The 17,829-nt window shown below is 38.8% G+C and overlaps 1 protein-coding gene across 2 annotated transcripts in view; it reads left to right on the forward strand.

Moving 5' to 3' along the window:
• Positions 1 to 17,829, forward strand: part of LOC119859961 (AGBL carboxypeptidase 4) — a 1,439,111-nt gene that overhangs the window by 20,871 nt on the left and 1,400,411 nt on the right. For both annotated transcript variants that reach the window (XM_038412901.2, XM_043520131.1), the window contains exon 2: positions 11,383 to 11,505. In XM_038412901.2, the coding sequence (XP_038268829.1) occupies positions 11,383 to 11,505 (123 nt within the window). The remainder of the gene's footprint in view (positions 1 to 11,382; positions 11,506 to 17,829) is intronic.

The following is a 17,829-nucleotide window of genomic DNA, read 5'->3' on the forward strand; positions in this document are numbered from 1 at the left end:
ATTGCTTGTAACCCACTTTTTTTCAACAGGTTCTTTGAATCTGTGCTTTGAGAGTCTGTTAGGATATTCATGATATTCTTAGTTTGTATATTTCCATCAGTGTGTTTCTGTTCTGAAAACACTTTATTCATATTGTCAGATAGAACGTGTCTCTTGATAGTGTTCCCTCTGTTGTTTCATGCAGTAGGTTGCAGTTGGATTGTCTTTTCTTATTTGGATTGGTTTGCCCTGCATCTGCTTCTGGAAAGCAAGAATACATTTTTGTGTACCCAGATATTCCTACAAATATGAATGTAACTTAAATGAGCAGATTAGCTGTCTGAAAGTTTAGATGTGTAGATAAATCCTTTGAGGAGATGTGTGCAGTCTTGGCAAGAATCCCCTTCCATTACTGGTTAAGTGTTAATGGTTTCTCTTTTGGTGAGATTCATTCATTGCATAGTTACTCATTTACTCTTATCCTTCAAATGAGGGGATGTAGTCTGAAATTTCACTTGGGTTGCAATACACCCGATGTTCAGTCTGACAGAGAACCATCTTACTGTGGCTATAGTGTGGCATAAAGGGTTATCTACACCTTTGCCTGAATTTCTCTCTTGGGATCGAACTAGATTAGCATATGTTACTTTGCCTAAATCTGTCTTCAGTCTGGTTTCAAATGGAAATTCTGTTACAAATTGTTTTTATATTCAAGGACCGTAGATTCTGAAGGTGATTTTAAAGAATTTGAGTTGAGACTAGTGATAAATTCATTTTTATGGAGTTATAAGAATGAAGTCTATCATCAGCCACATGACTTAGCCAGAATCTATTGCTTTCTCTCAATGAAAACAGGATTTTTCTAAGTTTCTGTAGGTAGCTTTTTGCAGTTATGGGAAGATCACCTAATATAGTGATTTTTTACAGAGCCAGAATACTCTCTGGATTTAAACGTACCAATACATTGGAACACCCCTATTTTGCCTTTGCTTTTTCAAAAGTCTTATTGCAGGTTTAATAATAATAATAATAATAATTAATTAATAATTAATTAAGGAACACCTAGTTCTTATATAGTGCTTTTCATCAGTAGATATGAAAGTGCTTTATGAAGCTATTACATACATTTATCTCTAATTTAGTTTACAAGTGAAGAAACTGAGGCACAGAGAGGTGAAATGACTTACCCAAAGTCATACAGGAGGCCAATGGCAGAGCTTGCAACAGAACCCTGGTCTACTGAGTCCTGGTCTAGTGCTCTGTCTGCTCGGTCACACTGCCTCCCAATATTTGAGTGGCACAACTCAGATGGGACACGTTTTTGATCCGATGAAGTGAGCTGTAGCTCATGAAAGCTTATGCTCAAATAAATTTGTTAGTCTCTAAGGTGCCACAAGTACTCCTTTTCTTTTTGCGAATACAGACCAAAACGGCTGCTACTCTGAAACCTGTTTTTGATCTAGTTCATTCTAAATTGAGTCTGCACGATAACTACAGCTGATAGGATTTTAGAAATCTGCATTACACTGCTCTGACAACATTTTCACCCTTACATTTCAGATGGTGCTGGCGGCTGGCTTTACAATAGCAGTTTCCATCCTGTTTACATTTTATAAATATAAAATGATCTTGCATGACTCTCATTAGATTGTTCTTATCACACAAAAATATATTTGTTGTTCCTGCTGTTGTACTGCATGCCTACTTATATATAGGTAACTTCTTAAAATTTTGAGATAGACTCTTGAAAGTCAGCCTTTTGGGTAAACTGCAGAAGCAGTCTAGTTGAGGAAATAATATATTGTGAAGATTGCACATCTCAGTTTGGTCTGAGAAATTCTTGCTCTGCCTGATTTTAGAAATAGGAAATGCTGGGAATAGGGGCATGGCAAGTAAATATGGTCATGTAAGTGTACTGCCACTTGTTTACCCAAACTTTTTCACATCCTGGGAATTGCAGCTTTAACAGCATTTCTTCAGATCACAGAGGCTACAAATTCACTATATTTCAAAACAACATTGCTTCCTATCACATTGTATCTTTAAGTTTCTACGTGCAAAAACCTAGTTACACCATAAACAGTCTTCCAGGAGAGAGTTATTTTTCTTTCTTTTTCCTTCTCCCAACATTTTGTGAAGCCAGTAGAACTGGAATTCTAGTTCCTGGCTTCATCTGGCTAGGCGGCAGAATTATTACAATGTCCTTGTGCCATGCTGAACTGGTATCACCAGTAGTAATCCCTCCTGTCTGGCAGTGTTTCTGTAAACCATATGTTTTTACAGTACATCTTTTATTTTAAGAATCCAAAGAAAGGGAGAGCAGAACTGGGTAAGAGGTATAAATTTGTTGGAATCACCTGTGTTTCTGCACACACAGCACAGGATACTGCTAGAAGTGCCCAGAAAAATCCAGAAGGGCTCAGTAGCTTTCTTATAGCCAGAGAAGAAAGCCATCATTATAGACAGATAGTTCTGCATGTCTTAAACATCATAAATCCAAGAGCTGAGCAAATCAGTCTTCAGGTGGAGAAACGTTATTTATAGGAGCTACTGAAACCTGCCAGTGGACTTGGCTGAATGACTATAATGCAAAGTCAGAAGTGGGTTTGCTGTCATGGTTGGGTCTCAAAATCTATTACATTTTGTCTGTTGCTGAGTGTTCTTCTAAACTTTACCTATTAGGGAAGCCATTCATTACAATGATATATGAACTGCTACCGTGGATTTTATGGATTTTGGGGGAGAATTGGGTTTGACTCAGTAATCTGAACTCAGTATGTTTGTGCAGCAGTTTCACCCAAAACAGAGTATTCAGCTTTGTCAAGACCAATCTGAACAGACACAAGCAAGACTAGTGTAATGAGACGTACTCTCCACTGAAACTGCAGTGAACTTGCTTATTACCATGAAATCTGTGAAGGTCACTGTAGAGATACATATTTGACCTTGCAGAACAAATAGAGCTACAATGTAACCTGTCAAATTGAGGGACTATATTTTCTGCTCAGGACAGTGTAGAAACACAACAGATATTTAGCAGCAACAGCTCTGTTTTGCTGGTAAGACAAAGCTGCAATCAGTAGTAAAAAAAATCCCCACATTTTGTGTTCTAAAATTAGGATGGGATAGGATGATGAGCTAAGGAGACTGCCTCTGGTAGCTGTAATATTTGGAAGGGGATCCCTCCAGGGTTCAGCAATGTGATTTATTGTTACCTCCTCTTCTCATCTCCACCTTTCCTATTGCCTATCCTGCTTTTGTGTCCAGAATTCTGGCTGCTAAAAGTGGTGCAGCTTCTTTTGGCAAATTCATCACCTTCTTTTTTATATATGCTTAAACTTACAGTGATGCGCCCATGCTTATCTACCCAATGTAGCGTGAGCATAGCCCTTAGCTGCTAACTCCATGAAGTCTGAAATTTGTCACAGATGGAAATGGGTTATTGTTTACACTATTCAGAGATTAGCTATATTTGTTGAAGAGGCAACTTTCTCTGGAAACGTCAATTTTTAGAAAATAGAGTAAGTTGTTATATTGCCATATGAATTTGGTAGCTTTTAACTCTAGCAAATTCTGTATGCAGTTGTGCGTAGCTGTTTTGGTCCCAGGATATTAGAGAGAAGGTGGATGAAATAATATCTATTACATGAAGAAGAGCTCTATGTAAGTCTGAAAGCTTGTCTCTCTCACCAACAAAGTTGGTCCAATAAAAGATACTTCCTCATCCACTTTCATTAAAGCATAAGCTTTCGTGAGCTACAGCTCACTTCATCGGATGCATTTGGTGGAAAAAAAGTTTTTTTTCCACCAAATGCATCCGATGAAGTGAGCTGTAACTCACGAAAGCTTATGCTTTAATAAATTTGTTAGTCTCTAAGGTGCCACAAGTACTCCTTTTCTTTTTGCGAATACAGACTAACACTGCTGCTACTCTGAAACCTGTCATCCACTTTGTCTCTCTAACAGATGCTGTGATTTCAGCCTTCATCTTTCTTAATAAACAGGCAATAGTTTTATTCTCACAACTTGGAGAGAGGCAAACAGGCCGTGAGTCAGTTTTCAGCTTTCTTCCTCCATCTGCTGACCTTCTTCGTATGGCTGATGTAGATGTAGAGGAACAACTATAATTTTACATTCAGATGGTTAAACCAGATAATTGGGTTTAATCTGGGTGACCACAGTCACCCACTGGAGAGTCTAATTTTCCAGTCGTGCAGCAAGTATCTGCATCTGTCATGATTTATGTGGAAGCAGTATAGAGTTGCCCATGAGCTTCACGGGAGATCAAAGCCAGGGATCTTCTGAGCTGTGTCTTTCACAAGCCGTACATTTGTGACTTCTTGTGAACTCCATTCGGCTTTTCAAGCTTCATCAGAGCTGAAATTGCATTGGCAAAGGTTAAACGCATGGGTCCAAAAGACCTAATGCAACTTCAGGCAATGGTGAGGGACATTGTTAAGGTCTTGGTGGATGGGGAGATGTTTGTTTTTCCATGATCCACTGGAATTCCTAAAGGGTTGAGGCATCGTGGTGAATGGATGGGGGAGCAATGTGTGATAGCACTGAAAGCCAAGGGTTCCAATGATGCACCACACTACAGTGTTCAGTTGGATATCAACAAGTCCAGTGTGGCTATTTCTGGCCCATACCAGAATTTCTTCATCATCTAGGCCCCTGGTGATTCCAATGGCTGGCGAAACTCTTCACCAAAACCATGGAATCCAGATGGATCCCAAAAGCCTGGTGGGAGACAATAGTCATTGCCAAACTCAGACTGGGCAAGCTAACCGATGACCTGGGAAGCTATAAGCCAATATCACTCCTGTGCATGACCTAGAAACTCCTGGAATGTATCATGCTCCATAGGATCAGTCCTCTCGTTGAGTCAGTGATCCCTGAAGAACAAGCTGGATTCCGGTCTAGGTGCAGCTGCTGCGACCAAGTTTTGGCCTTTGTAATGCAAATCGAGGCCAAATTCCAGAGAAAATCAAAGACTGGCACAGCCTTTGTAGACCTGTCATCGGCCTACGATATGGTCTGGATTAAACGCCTGATGCTGAAGCTTGCAAGGATCGTCCCCTGCCTGAAAACACTACGCCGGCTACGAACGATGTTGAACAATAGGTGGCTACATGTCTACTTGGGTGACAAAGTCGGTTCGTCTCATTTCCTCAACAGCGGACTGCCACAAGGCTCAGTACTCACATCAATGCTCTTCAGTGTCTACATGAGCAATAAGTTGCCAACGAAGTGGTGGAAATTTGTGTGTGCAGATGACCTTGTCCTGGCAATTCAAGCAGCCATCATGAGCATTCACTTTGAACTGGGATCTCAACCCCATTGGAGGAATATTTCTGGAAATGGATGCCTCATGTCAAACCCCCACAAAACAACAGTCACTGCATTCCATCTTGATAACAGGAATGCTAAGCACACCCTGAAAGTGACCTTTTGCAGCAATACTGTGACACCACTCCAACCTATCTGCTGATCAATGGTGCATGAGACCAGGACCAGAAACCTATGTGTGTTTGCCACATAGTAGTGCAGAGTACAAGCTTTTCACTTGTCTGGCTCCTTCATTACAATCCAAGGATATAAGGAGATAAACAGGAATATAGTTCAGGCATGCTAGATTTAAGTATAATGGTGTTTTAGTACATAAACTAAAATGCAGTTTATTCACTAGGAGAATAATTCAAAGTAGTGTATGTCAAAGTGTACTAATGGCTAATGCACCTTGAGTTTTCAAAGTTCTGTAGCTATGGATCAAACCAGAAAAGCATTTAAAAATGTTATCAAAGTCCCTGTGTATGGGACAGCACAAGTTTCACAGCTTCAGGAGGAGAATGTACTTTTTGAGGCACAATTCCGCCATAGTTTCCCTTTTCCACTGGAGGAGGCGAGCATGCTTGATTGGGTCTTTACAAGTTGCAGATTCCTGTGTATGTTAACCAACACATTGTGGGGGGGGGGGATCCATAGCTCCATCTGCTTCCCAATCTCCCTGCCCATCTGCTCACAGCTGGCAATATTAGAAATACAACCCCTGTTCTCACTCCTGCACTTGTGCCCAAGAAGCAGGATCTAATCAACTTCATAATGCTTATTCCCTTACTTCCTCTTATTCTCATATAGAGGTGGAACAAAGTTTACCCTTTTATTTTTAACTGTGGATTATCAATTTTGAGGAAAATAGTATCAGCAGCGCTACTGCATACTATAGAATATAATAAAGTAAACCATGTACATACAGTAATTTTATATACACACAAAAAGGTTTTGAATGCCTCAGAATGTTTATGGGCAGTAATTAATTCTAAAAAATACCCTTTAAAAATTGTAAATATAAATAGATTCTGTTAAGAAATAATAGTATGCAACATTTCATTTATAAACATTAATCTTTGTTTTTTGAGTGATGGTAATGGGAAAAATAGATTTAAGTTCTATTTTTCCCCTCTGCTCCCTTAATATCCCTCAAAGAAAATAAAATTTCTTCCCTAGCTAGGAACTTATATGCCAAGTGTTAGCATGGATCTCTCTCTCTATATTATATAGGATTTATAAACCCTGAAAATACAGGTTTATAATGGAAAGCCTGACAGACTCTTTAACTGTGGTATCACTAATACGTTGCTGTAATTTGTAACCTCAGCTAAGGTGTTTTGGCTCAAGAGGTGGAATGCATTTTTGTATGTAAAGGTCAATTTTAATTAATAAGCTGTTTTCGTCATTCAGGGCCAATATGAATTGCTTGTAACATTTGTGTGAAATTGTTTTCAATATAAAAATAAAACAAATTGTGCTTTGTCACATTTATCATCCCCATAATCCATTTAAATGTCAAAAAATCAGTGCACACCAAAAGTCTATTTCTAGAAGCCTCAACAGGCCTATTTATCAGGGTGATATAAGATATTATCATCACATTTCATCATGTGCCTTCTGCATTTAAAGATATACTTATTTATTTTAGTTTTCTCTGATATAAAAATAGTTTTTCTGTTAAAGATTTGTTATCTAAACAGTACTAAAAGAAAGAGGCACCAATGTCAGAAGAGTGAACAAATAATAATAAAGTAGATACCATTTATTTATTTCATTAGAAAATAAGATAAACATTGCCTTGTTTTCTTTTGCCCTAAATTCTTCAAATTAAAAATACCATTGTGTTCTCCTGCCACTGTGTTTGGGAAAAAACATCTTACATGCTTCAGCATGTTTCAGAGAATAATTTAACTGGGTGCACAAGCATTGAATTACATCAAAAAAGTCCTTAACAAAAAAAAAAACCTGTTATAGAAATATAGTATAAAGAGAATCCCTCCCGACTCTGATATTTTATGAAATAGTATAAAACAATCTTGCATCCTTCGTATTCATGTGTTTATTTTAATATTCAGTTTTCCCTTTTTGTTTTTTAAAGACAAAACCAAAGAAATCAAATGCAATAACCTTTGGTAATAATATGTTATGGCTAAGCATTAATATTCACAAAAGTCAGAAAATTAAGTTAGTTTTCACAGCAGCCATTGTTAAGTCTACTTATAGTATTTTGTATAATTTTATATGCTGCTTAAAATTCATTTTATTACTGTGATATAACACTTTATACAAAATACAAAATTTTTTTCTTTTTTGAACAATAATGCAATATTTAAGGAAGAAAGAAAAGAAACAAAAGAGAGAGTAGATGGGGAAATAAATAAAGGTCAGAATAAGGTAGAGAAGAGAGGAAGCTGATGAACCAGGTTTTGTCTTAAACAAACATTCAAAATTGCATAGTCTTAAGAGTTTAGAAACGCGGTAATGCAAGAAGAAACTTAGGGCAGAATGGATACAGAAAAAGAAAGAGAAAAGGAAAAAAGTGTGTGGGAGGGAACAGCAAGAAATGAGTAAATTCTCTTTCCATTGGGTACAGAATAGAAGAGAACAATACTATTATATATTGACAATATCTATATAAACAAGATTTAGGGGAAAAAAACCTCCTGTGTATATGGAAACAAAGAGGATTTCACAATATTATCAATACATTCCTTAACCAGACCTTTAATATAGATGGTATGTCAAAAACTACAGATGAAGTATATGTAGTTCAATGCAAAAACCAAAATCAAATGTACTCAGGAAGCTGGACTGCCTTAAGAGCTCTGGCAACTGACTCCCCCAATACATAATAATAAGAGTTCGGAGTGTCCATCAAGGCAACGGGAACAATGTAAGAAAGGATATGTAACATCAGTCCCATACCCACAAACAAAATCCAAAAGCACCTTCTTGCTAAAGGAGGAAATTTCCTGATACGAAAGGTGACAAACTGATTACAAGGAAATATAGCTACAGTTGCTGTACTGCTGTTTTGGGGTGCAAGGAGAGCGGGAAGAAAGGAAAGAGAGAAGCTTTTGGCCCTTGATAGGCTGTCAATGGTTTTTTTTCCAAAGTCAAGCAGATACACTTGTGTAAGGGTAGAATGCCATAACTTGTGCAGATATGCTACATTGAGGAATATTTAGGTATAACCAGAAACTCAGTACAGAAGCTTAGAAAACAACCAATTATAGTAAATTATTCTCTGGTGCCTTTCCCAGTTACTGTCACAAGCGGTAGTTTTTCCTCATCACATTGATACAGATAATAGCTGATGTTAATCAGGGTTAATAAAGAAGAGCCATTGAGAAATAGTTAGGTTTCAGAGTAGCAGCCGTGTTAGTCTGTATTCGCAAAAAGAAAAGGAGTACTTGTGGCACTTTAGAGACTAACAAATTTATTTGAGCATAAGCTTTCGTGAGCTACAGCTCACTTCATCGGATGCATCTGATGAAGTGAGCTGTAGCTCACGAAAGCTTATGCTTAAATAAATTTGTTAGTCTCTAAGGTGCCACAAGTACTCCTTTTCTTTTTGAGAAATAGTTGTTTGAATAAGGTGCCCATAATATACTGATGCCCAAAAAGAAGCATATTTGAAGAATATTCAGTTGTATGTGCATAGAAGGTGTCAAACTTGGTATGCATTCTCCAACATTTCAAAATCCAGTGGCAATCAAGCTGGTCTATCTGGATCATTGTATGTCTCAGGCTTGAAGCCATCCTATACTTTCAGTTTGGCAAGGTATCAGGAGGCAAATTTAATATTTTTACTTTAAAGTATATTTTTAATTGGAGCAAACACTGCCACTTGTTCTGTGTTTCCAAGCAGACATCAGGGTAAAAAGAGATATCAACTCTCTGAAAGGAGCATTTGCAGCCCTTACAGGCTTTGCAAAGGATTGATTTTCTGTCCTGGTATTGCATCAATTTTACTATTATGAGTTTCAGTCTGTCACCATTAGGAAGGCTGAGTATGGGAGCTTAATCTGCCCTTTCAGTTTCCGAAGTAAAGTTTCTCAGGAAGGGCCTAGAAAACTCTTGAAATAAGGAGGGGTGTCATGCATGGGGCTTCAGTTCCCTCTGGCCTTCCAATGACTTGCAGATTAGACCTATGTACCCTATTATCCATGACCTTCAGTTTATCAGCAATCCAGGACTGTATGACCCTTAGCTGTCTTGACCTCAGCATTCTCCTCTTCCTGGATCCCAGAGCTAGTACCCTGGGTCTCTACTTCCAATAGGCAGGTTTCAGATATATCTTACATACTTTTAAACTCATACTGGTTGTAAATGTGAATGTACTAATTTAATGTGTGTGGGATTACATGTGTAAATTTAACACCAATGTGATTTAGTTATGCTCACTTGGAAAAAAACTAATTATCTAAAATATGTTCATTTTGGATATTAATGTTGCATTCATGTATTTTTCTGCAAAGAGCATACTGGGCCAAAATCAGCTCTCAATAAAATTTGTAGCATCCCCTTTGCAATCAGTCGGGTTGTACTGAGGTAACTGCAATAGTGCCAACTTTGAGAATTCAAAAAATCATGAGTCAGGCCTAAAATAAAATTATGAGAGTGCCTTAAAAATCATGGGTCATGAAATTCTCACATAATCACATGAATCCCGGATCTGGGGCTTTAAGGAAAAGTTGAATATCATGAGACTTGCAATAAAATCATAAGAGTTGGCAACACTGTAATTGAGAGTAAAAATTAGCCCACTATATCACACATATTGTAATGAACCTGCACGCATTTTACTGGACATTGTGCTACCAGTGAAACCTCCAGCCAGTGAAGGTCTCCATAATCACAACATTGGAAAGGGCAGTGTTGTCAGAGGGGACTATAAGAAAATTAGACGCTGCATTATAGCATAGATATTTACGAATGTTCTGCAAACAGCTGTGGAGGATAGGGTCAGCATAGGGATAGACCTGAACCAGACACAGGTTCTGGACAAAAGATTTAACTCAGGCCAAGACATCTGAAGCCACTGTATGGTTGCTTCTAAGAGAAGGGTGGCCTGGAGTGAGTATCTATAGCACTAAGCCTAAGGAGCCCCACCTTCATACCCTTGTACTGGACTGCCCTTAGAGGCTGCTGTTGGTTGTGTTTACCTCGTTTTGTGTTGTAACTTAAATTGTTTCTTGAGGATTTGCACTGTATGTAATAACTCTAGTAAAGAAATTCTCTGGCTTATTTAAAGTGTGAGAGAGTTTTTGTGAACCTACCAAAAGCCAGAACCTCAAGAGCCTAGTGCTTGAAGTGTCTACCGGGCTTGCTCCCAAGTGTGCAGTATACCTAATATACCACCAAACATTAGAGGGGACTGGTGTACCACAGCACTCACAGTAACACACTGCAACGGCATTGGTTAGATCAGTGGTTCCCCAAACTTGTTCCACCACTTGTGCAGGAAAAGCCCCTGCTGGGCCGGTTTGTTTACCTGCCGCGTCCGCAGGTTCAATCAATCGCAGCTCCCAGCGGCCGCAGTTCGCTGCTCCAGGCCAATGGGAGCTGCTGGAAGTGGCGCGGGCCGAGGGATATACTGGCCACCACTTCCAGCAGCTCCCATTGGCCTGGAGCAGCGAACCATGGCCACTGGGAGCTGCAATCGGCTGCACCTGCGGACGCGGCAGGTAAACAAACTGGTCCGGCAGGGGCTTTCCCTGCACAAGTGGCGGAACAAGTGTGGGAACCACTGGGTTAGAGTATACAGTATTGTTTGAAATTCTGGTTTCTTAAGGAGAGTTGATTTCTTTGGGTCATTTTATTAAAGGAGGAATTTACATGTACTCTTTGGTGGGGTCTGTTAATATTTGAAACTTTAATAAATGACATAATCAGGATAACAAGTATTTTGGTGGAATATGTTTTAAAAAGAAAGTGCATGTATATGGGTGCACATGCACAGTTAATGAAAATACAAAAGCACTGGGGGGAAAATCCCTCAGTCTTTTTTAATAGTTTTGTTTTCTGTTTAATACTCCTATATTTATTTTACTTTTTTTATTCTAACAGGTAGTGACCTAGGAAGTGATGATATCATAGCAGGGAATGTAAGCAAATATGCCGTTCTCCCAGCTGGTTATTATGGACAGCCTAAAAAAGGACATCTTATATTTGATGCCTGTTTTGAAAGCGGTAAGCTCCATCAGTGTTACTGTATATGTTACTGAACTGACAGTGTACAGATATTTATAATATTACTTTGCATCTGCAGAAAAAATAAATTGTATCTTAAATTTGTGAAAGAGATTTGTTTCAAATACAACTTCATTTACAAATGTAATAGTCCCATTGACTTCAGTGGGATTGTTCAATGAAGTCAATGGGACTATTCGTCTAAATAAGAGACCTCATTCAAAGTCCACAGAAGTCAATGAAAATTTTCTCATTGTCTTCAGTGACGTTTGCATCAGGCCCAAGGTGAGCATGATTTTGCTGAAATCTCTGTTGGAGCATGGAAGTACATAGAATCGTAGGACTGGAACAGACCTCAAGAGGTCATCTAGTCTAGTCCCCTGCACTTATGTCAGGGCTAAGTATTATCTGAACTATCCCTCACAGGTGTTTGTCTAATCTGCTCTTAAAAATCTCCAGTGCTGAAGATTGTACAACCTTCCTACATATTTGACTTTTATTCTTTCAAATGGTTTGAAATGAAACACTTTTAGATTAAAATCATGCTGCTTTTTTAATTAAAGATGTCTTGTCAATTTCACTTTCAAGTTCACATGCACAGGCACATATTGCAAAGTTTGGGTTGCATAATTTTACAGGGGAATATTTATTATCTGATCTTAGGTTTTATATCTTAAAAGTTTTGACCCCATTTCACCTGACTAAATTTCTTTAAATTTAAGTCTTATTTAGGGCTCTAATGGCCTTATCCTGAACTATTCAAATTAATGGAAGCTGTGCCGTTAACATCAATGGGTGCAGGGAATGTACTGCAAATTGAAAGGCAAATTATTTTTACAAATGTTATATTTAGGGTGTTAGTTTAAAGATGAATTTTAACTTGATTCATGTGTGTATATATATTACATAATATATTTTAAAATTTTGTGTTACATGTATGCATAAGACTCCAAATTTTAGCTTAAATCTGTTATTACTAGCTTACAGACACATACAGCATTGTTAAACACCATATGTACAAAAGGCATTTGGCAGGCTAAGCTATGGTTTCCAGCATGGTTTATGAGAGAGGTGCTGGTAATGCCAAAACTACTAGTGTCTCCTAAAATGAGCTTTTTATGAAGAATTAGGTCGCTCTGGGTGGAATACTGGCTGCCAGTTTTTAGATAAATATTAAATTGAATTATTTAAATCCCTTGATTAAAATTATATAAAAAGCGTAAGTGTTGCAGTGAACAATATAGAATATCTTTTTTTTAAAACTATGCCTATGAAGGCTCAGAAAGTGCTTAAATACTATATTTAATAAATTTAGAGTATGTATCTTTTGAGTATATAAACTGCTGTTTGATCATTGTTATAAGTTTATGATTCTAGAATCAGAAAATGGCAGTATAATTTATTAAACTAATTGGTATAAGCTGAGAAATTAATTATATTGTGTTAAATTACTGTGGAATGAAAAGGATCAATAGTACCCTGTTCTATGAAATTAAAATGTTGATAATTAGATGTGTTTAATTCCACTCTTTAGAAATTGGAATTAGTTATTCTTAAACTTCAAAAAAATTTAATTCCTTGCAAGAGGTGGCAGCTTTCATACTTAATATATGGATTTTGACAGTTTTATAAAAGGCAGATGATAGATGAATTATAGGATACTTCAGATGATTATTGATAGAGGTAAAATTTTCTGTTCCCTTCTAGCAATGCAACACCATTAGTTAACCATTAAAATGCAACATGTGTGGTGCAATAGCATGTAAGAACCTTGGGTGCCACTTTAGTAGAGGTAATAGCTCAACGCAATTCATCCTCTTGGAATTTCCTATCCGCTGAGCAGTAAATACTATAAAATGTTTATTGATTTGAAAATGGTCCTGTGGTATTAATTGTGGACTCAGCAGGTATGTAACAGAAGGTAGACTAAGGAAAGATATAGAGACAGATAGAGTTAAGGGGTTCCCACTGAGTCTAAAGCCTGTTTTACCTATTATGTTGTTGATATTATTAAATTAAGGCATTTTATTGAAACTTGAGATTCCCAGCTCCCTTAAAAATACTATAGGTCTGTTGGTTACAAGATATGAAGGATCTAGTAAATGTTTTATTAGATAATAAACGCAATGTAACTTTGCAAAAAGCAGTTCATATTATATTACAGAATTAGGGAGAAGAGATCAGAAGTCTTTCCAGAACAGGAAAAGGACATGAAACCTGTAGACAGAGAAAGTTAAGCACATGTAGCTGAAATATTACTTATTTTGCTTTCATTTTTAGAATGTTTTTCATTTTTTGTGCTAAATAATGGTGACAAATGTGTATTGGCATTATAATTAGTAGAGGTATAGTGACATTTTTAATACAATTCAAGAAACAAAACTCCAGCCTCCAGGAGCTTAAAGTTTCTTCTATTTGATAGATTCTCTTGCTGTGAATTGTATTTACTTAATCAGTGAATACCAGAACTATTTTAGATACTTTTATGGCATCAGTCACCATAGTGTCTGAGTATCTCACAATCTTTAATGAAGTTAGTAACAATAATAAGCACCAGTCCATCTCGAAAAGCTATGGTGTAAGCAGCAAAGCAGTTCAGTTACCATAGTATTGTCAGTGGTTAAAAAGTCCAATTCTCAAGCAGCAGTCCTCGCAACAAATAGCGCAGATATAGGGCACAGGTCCAGAGGATGAAGCCAGTGCATTGCTAGCGCTTGAGGCCTGCTGTGCTTTCCTCTTACTCTTTTCTCTCTCTCAACCACCTCTTTTCAGACTCTTGGACTCTCTGGCCACCATAGCACTCCAGTGTAGCCTATTGCTAGCAGTGTCTCCCAGATTGCAGAGTTGATATTATAAGTTTAGACGTCCCTCTTTCAAATATTCGTAAACCTGAGCCTAAGTCAGCCTTCTGGCCTTGAAGCATCTGCAAGTTCTTTATACAAGAGATCCTTTGGAATGCATCGTTCATCTATCCAGTGCAGATAGCCAAGCCAACAGAGATGTCTGTTTTGAGAATAGTGATTAGACTTGGCATTTTTGCTTTCTCAAAAACGTGAAGAGTCAGGAATTTTGGCTTTCCCATTTGATATTTAGAAATCAGCAAAGATAGTGGGTGTGGATGGTGTCTAGCCTCCTCTCATGCCTGCTGTAGGAGGTCTAGGTGTCTAGGTGTTGCCAATATACAGTAATGTGCTCAGAATGCAAGTCTGGTAGACCCATATCTTGATGTTCAGTGATAGGTTCCTGTTATCTCATACATGTTTGGACAGTTGGCCAAATGCGATAGCTGCCTTTCTGATGTGAGAATTAAGCTTGTCATCTACAGCTAAATTATCTGATATAATTGATCCCAGATAGTAGAACTTGTGCACTACTTCTAGCAAGATATTAGCTGTTGAAACTTCTGGTGCAGATAAACACACCTGGTGCTGTAATCATTGTCTTCTTTAGAGTAATGATTAATCCAAAGTTATCACAAGCCAGCACAAAGCTATTGCAAAGTTGCTGGATTTCTTTTTCACTGTGTGCAACAAGTATTGTGTTGTCAGTGAAAAGAAGTTCTCATCAGCAGATTTTGACGCTGCTTTTTGCTCTTAGATATGCAGTGTTGAAACGTTTTCCATTGATCTTGCATGGAGGCATATACCTTTTGTGTTAGATGAGAAAGCCTGATGAAGTAGCAGAGAAAAGAATATACCAAAGAGTTTGGTGTCAAAACACACTCCTGATTGATACCACTGTCAGACTGATCATCATCCCACTGGACTGTTGCCTTCAGACAGTCACAGAAGGATCAAATCAGACTGAGGAAGAGTGGAGGACAACCAATTTTCTAGTACCTGGAAAATGCCCTTTCTGCAGGCCAAGTCAAAAGCCTTTGTGACATCTATGATGGCCACGTAGAGAGGTTTTCCTTGTTCTTGACGCTTTTCTTGAAGTTCCCGTAGTGTGAAGACCACCTTGATAGCTGATCTATTGACAGGGAAGCTGAACTGACTTGCTGGATATATACATTCAGTAAGAACTTGTAGGCTTTTAAGAATGACTCATGTGAATGCCTTGCTAGTAACACTAAGGAGAGAAATTCCTCTATAGCTGTTGCAATCACTCTAGTCTCCTTTGTTTTTGTAGTGTTATGATGTTGGCATCATAATGTATTTACCCAACCCAGTTTCCAACCTCCTCATCAAGGGTCACATCTCCCTCCCTCCATTTCACCAGTGAGAGATGTCAGACTTTGAAGGAGGGCCTGACACTTTCCCACTTGAGATAGGATTGTCCTTGTTAACTAGTGACCCTGGCTGGTGTCAGGATCCCAACAAGGGCAGTGAGGACCAAGGGTCAGAGCAAGGACAAACCTGAGGCTGGAGTAGCTGAGGAGTTTGTGATCGGGTTCCAGACCAGGTCGATATCAATGGTCAGAGTCTGAGTGAGGTTTTAGGGTCCGAGTCAGGAGGCAAAGTCCAAATCAAGCCAAGGTCAAAGCCAGGAATTCAGGAGCAAGGAGCATGAAAGGTCATGGCAGCTACAGGAGATCTGCACTGTTGCCTGGACACTACCTGGAATGCCCCTGGGGCTTATACAGGGCAGGGAGCCAGTCTGGAGCCATGATGCTGCTGTCTGTCAAACCCTTGAGGTGGAACTTTGCATGGTCTGTATCCACAGTGGGTCATGGGAAATGGAGTGCAAACTAGTTATAGCTGCCACTGGGTGGCAAACTGGAGGTGTGAGCTTCCTGGTAGCTCCACAGGCTTGGGTTCTAGAGACGTGGGGCCTTACAGCTGGGGCCACAGTTGATTCAAAGCCTCTTTGAAGGATGTGAGCTTTACCATACCCAGGGGGCAATCTGTTTGTTTTGTTGTGTTTTCTGACACCCCTGGAAGGGTCAGACTATCCAGGGTTCATCTGGAGGGCTCAGCCTGTTATAACTGGACTGGTGAGACTGCAGATGAGATGACTAGGTGCGAGATTATTCCCGGCCAAGAGCTAGAGGGTGCCATGGGGTAGGAACTCCAGTGACATCTCATAACACACCTCTGTAGTAGGGAATTGCTATTATCTCATTTTTAAAAAATAGGGAGCTGAGGACAGAGAGACTAAATTACTTGTCCAAGATTACAAAGGTGTCAGTGATAGAGAAGAAACTGAAGCTGGGTCTCTGATAGCCCAGGCTAGTATGCTAACCACTGTGCCATGCTTTCTCTAGTAATAGTAATATCTCTCAAACGACTAGACATTTTTTTAAGTGTGCCCACTGTATTACCATAACAATAGCCCAGTGAGAATACAGATTTTTCTGGTGCCATTTTACTATTGTTTGTTAAGTAACATAAGATAATTTTAGGGGGATACCAGTTTTGTTGGGAGCCAGTGCAGTAATTTCAGGTGGAAACAGTAGTGTGGTTATCTATGCATATGAGCAGCTAAAATAAAATAACTTTCACTTTTGAAATCCTACAGGTTAGATGAAAAAGAATATTTAGATTAATGTAGTTTCTCTTTTCTGCCCTCCATTAATAGATCAAAATATCAATCCACAGCTGGTCCAGTGGATTATCAGCAGTGTGATGTTCTACCATATTCATCCTTCACCTATCTGGGCCAGTAAAGGTTGGGAGCCTATCAGAGGCACATGACTCCTGGGGAAAGGATGGGTTTGCTCTCACTGTATCAACAATATCTTTCTGATTGTATCAAGACAGGACTTTGATGTATAAATGTTCTTCAAGGTAACTTGGAGTATGTACCTGACCTCTTCAGCATGACCCAGGAATACATATTTCAGGCATTTTATGGTTGGAGACTAAATTATTTCAAAGATCAGCATGGATCCGGAGGCTACACTGGAAGGGTGTGTGGCTTCTCTGATCCACTGGTTCGAGTTCTGTGCCAGGACACTGCTCCATAGTATTTGGGTTGCTCTCTCCATTATTCATCATAGTAGACAGCCGAGCTAATGAATGTCTGCAGACTCCTTTTTTTCTTGCTGGACTTGCCTACCTGCCTTTGGGGCTCAGTTTCCTATTCTTGATCTTAGAGACAGCAGTTGCAAGTTCCTTAATTTTTTCTCTCAGAAGTGGCTGAAAGCAGAATGTCCAGTCAATACCCAAAACCTGACTTCCCATTCATTTCCACAATTTTGGGACTGATCTGCTTATTCAGACTACTCTGAAGAGGATTCAGTGTCAAGAATCAAGTAGATTTCACTTCAGTCTTCCTCTCTGTCATCACAAGAGAAGGCCTTTTGCCTCCTGCTTCGACCCAGACATCTGGCAGAATGAGAAACAGGTGCAATTCTTCATCAGCATGGATATGATTAACAGA

The sequence above is a fragment of the Dermochelys coriacea genome, chromosome 8, assembly GCF_009764565.3.
Source record: "Dermochelys coriacea isolate rDerCor1 chromosome 8, rDerCor1.pri.v4, whole genome shotgun sequence".
In the NCBI taxonomy this organism is placed as follows: domain Eukaryota; kingdom Metazoa; phylum Chordata; order Testudines; family Dermochelyidae; genus Dermochelys; species Dermochelys coriacea.